At 38.6% G+C, this 1,011-nt stretch overlaps 1 protein-coding gene across 1 annotated transcript; it reads right to left on the minus strand.

The window, feature by feature from the left end:
* Nucleotides 1–160: 160 nt before the first annotated feature.
* SARC_17159 (hypothetical protein) lies at nucleotides 161–495 on the minus strand (the record flags this gene model as incomplete). Its single annotated transcript, XM_014288740.1, has 1 exon — nucleotides 161–495. A coding segment is annotated over one exon (335 nt), but the record flags the coding sequence as incomplete, so codon positions are not given.
* Between the last annotated feature and the right edge of the window lie 516 nt (nucleotides 496–1,011).

The raw sequence follows: 1,011 nt of genomic DNA on the forward strand, positions 1-1,011 counted from the left end.
ATATATATATATATATATATATATATATATATATATATATATATATATATATGTGTGTGTGTGTGTGTGTGTGTGTGTGTATTATATATATATATATATATATATATATATATATATATAAATATACCACTGACACATATCTACTTATACACACACACACCAGTAGTGGCGTCTGTATACGACGCAAAGAACAGCGTGAGCAGTGGCAGGTCCTTGCGTTGCTTGGTGTGAGGTGCGTCGGCTTCCTTGTTGAGCATCTTCATGTAGTCGCTGTGGACATCTTCGCTGTGGCACAGAGGAATGATGACGATGTCTGCGCACGTGATTGTGCTGACACTCTCTCGTACGCTGTTGTCGACTGACGGCCCTACCCCGTGTAGTGCGGTGACCCAGTCGTCGCCCAATGTGTTGTATTGGCGCAGTGGGTGGTGCACGACGTTAAACCTGTCCAGCTGAAGCAGCGCCACCGTCTCGATTTCATGGGTCAACGCGTCTCTATGAGTGTGTACATATGATAGGTGCAGAATACAAGTACTTGAATAGGTATGCATGGTAGATGCAGAATACAAGTACTTGAATAGGAATACGAGGTAGATGCAGAATACAAGTACTTGAATAGGTATACATGGTAGATGCAGAATACAAGTACTTGAATAGGTATACATGGTAGATGCAGAATATAAGTACTATACAAGTACTTGAATATGTATACATGGTAGATGCAGAATACAAGTACTTGAATAGGTATACATGGTACTTGAATAGGTATACATGGTAGATGCAGAAAACAAGTACTTGAATAGGTATACATGGTAGATGCAGAATACAAGTACTTGAATAGGTATACATGGTAGATGCAGAATATAAGTACTATACAAGTACTTGAATATGTATACATGGTACTTGAATAGGAATACATGGTAGATGCAGAATACAAGTACTTGAATAGGTATACATGGTAGATGCAGAATACAAGTACTTGAATAGGTATACATGGTACTTGAATAGGTA

Source organism: Sphaeroforma arctica (genome assembly GCF_001186125.1).
Source record: "Sphaeroforma arctica JP610 unplaced genomic scaffold supercont1.9908, whole genome shotgun sequence".
NCBI lineage: Eukaryota > Ichthyosporea > Ichthyophonida > Sphaeroforma > Sphaeroforma arctica.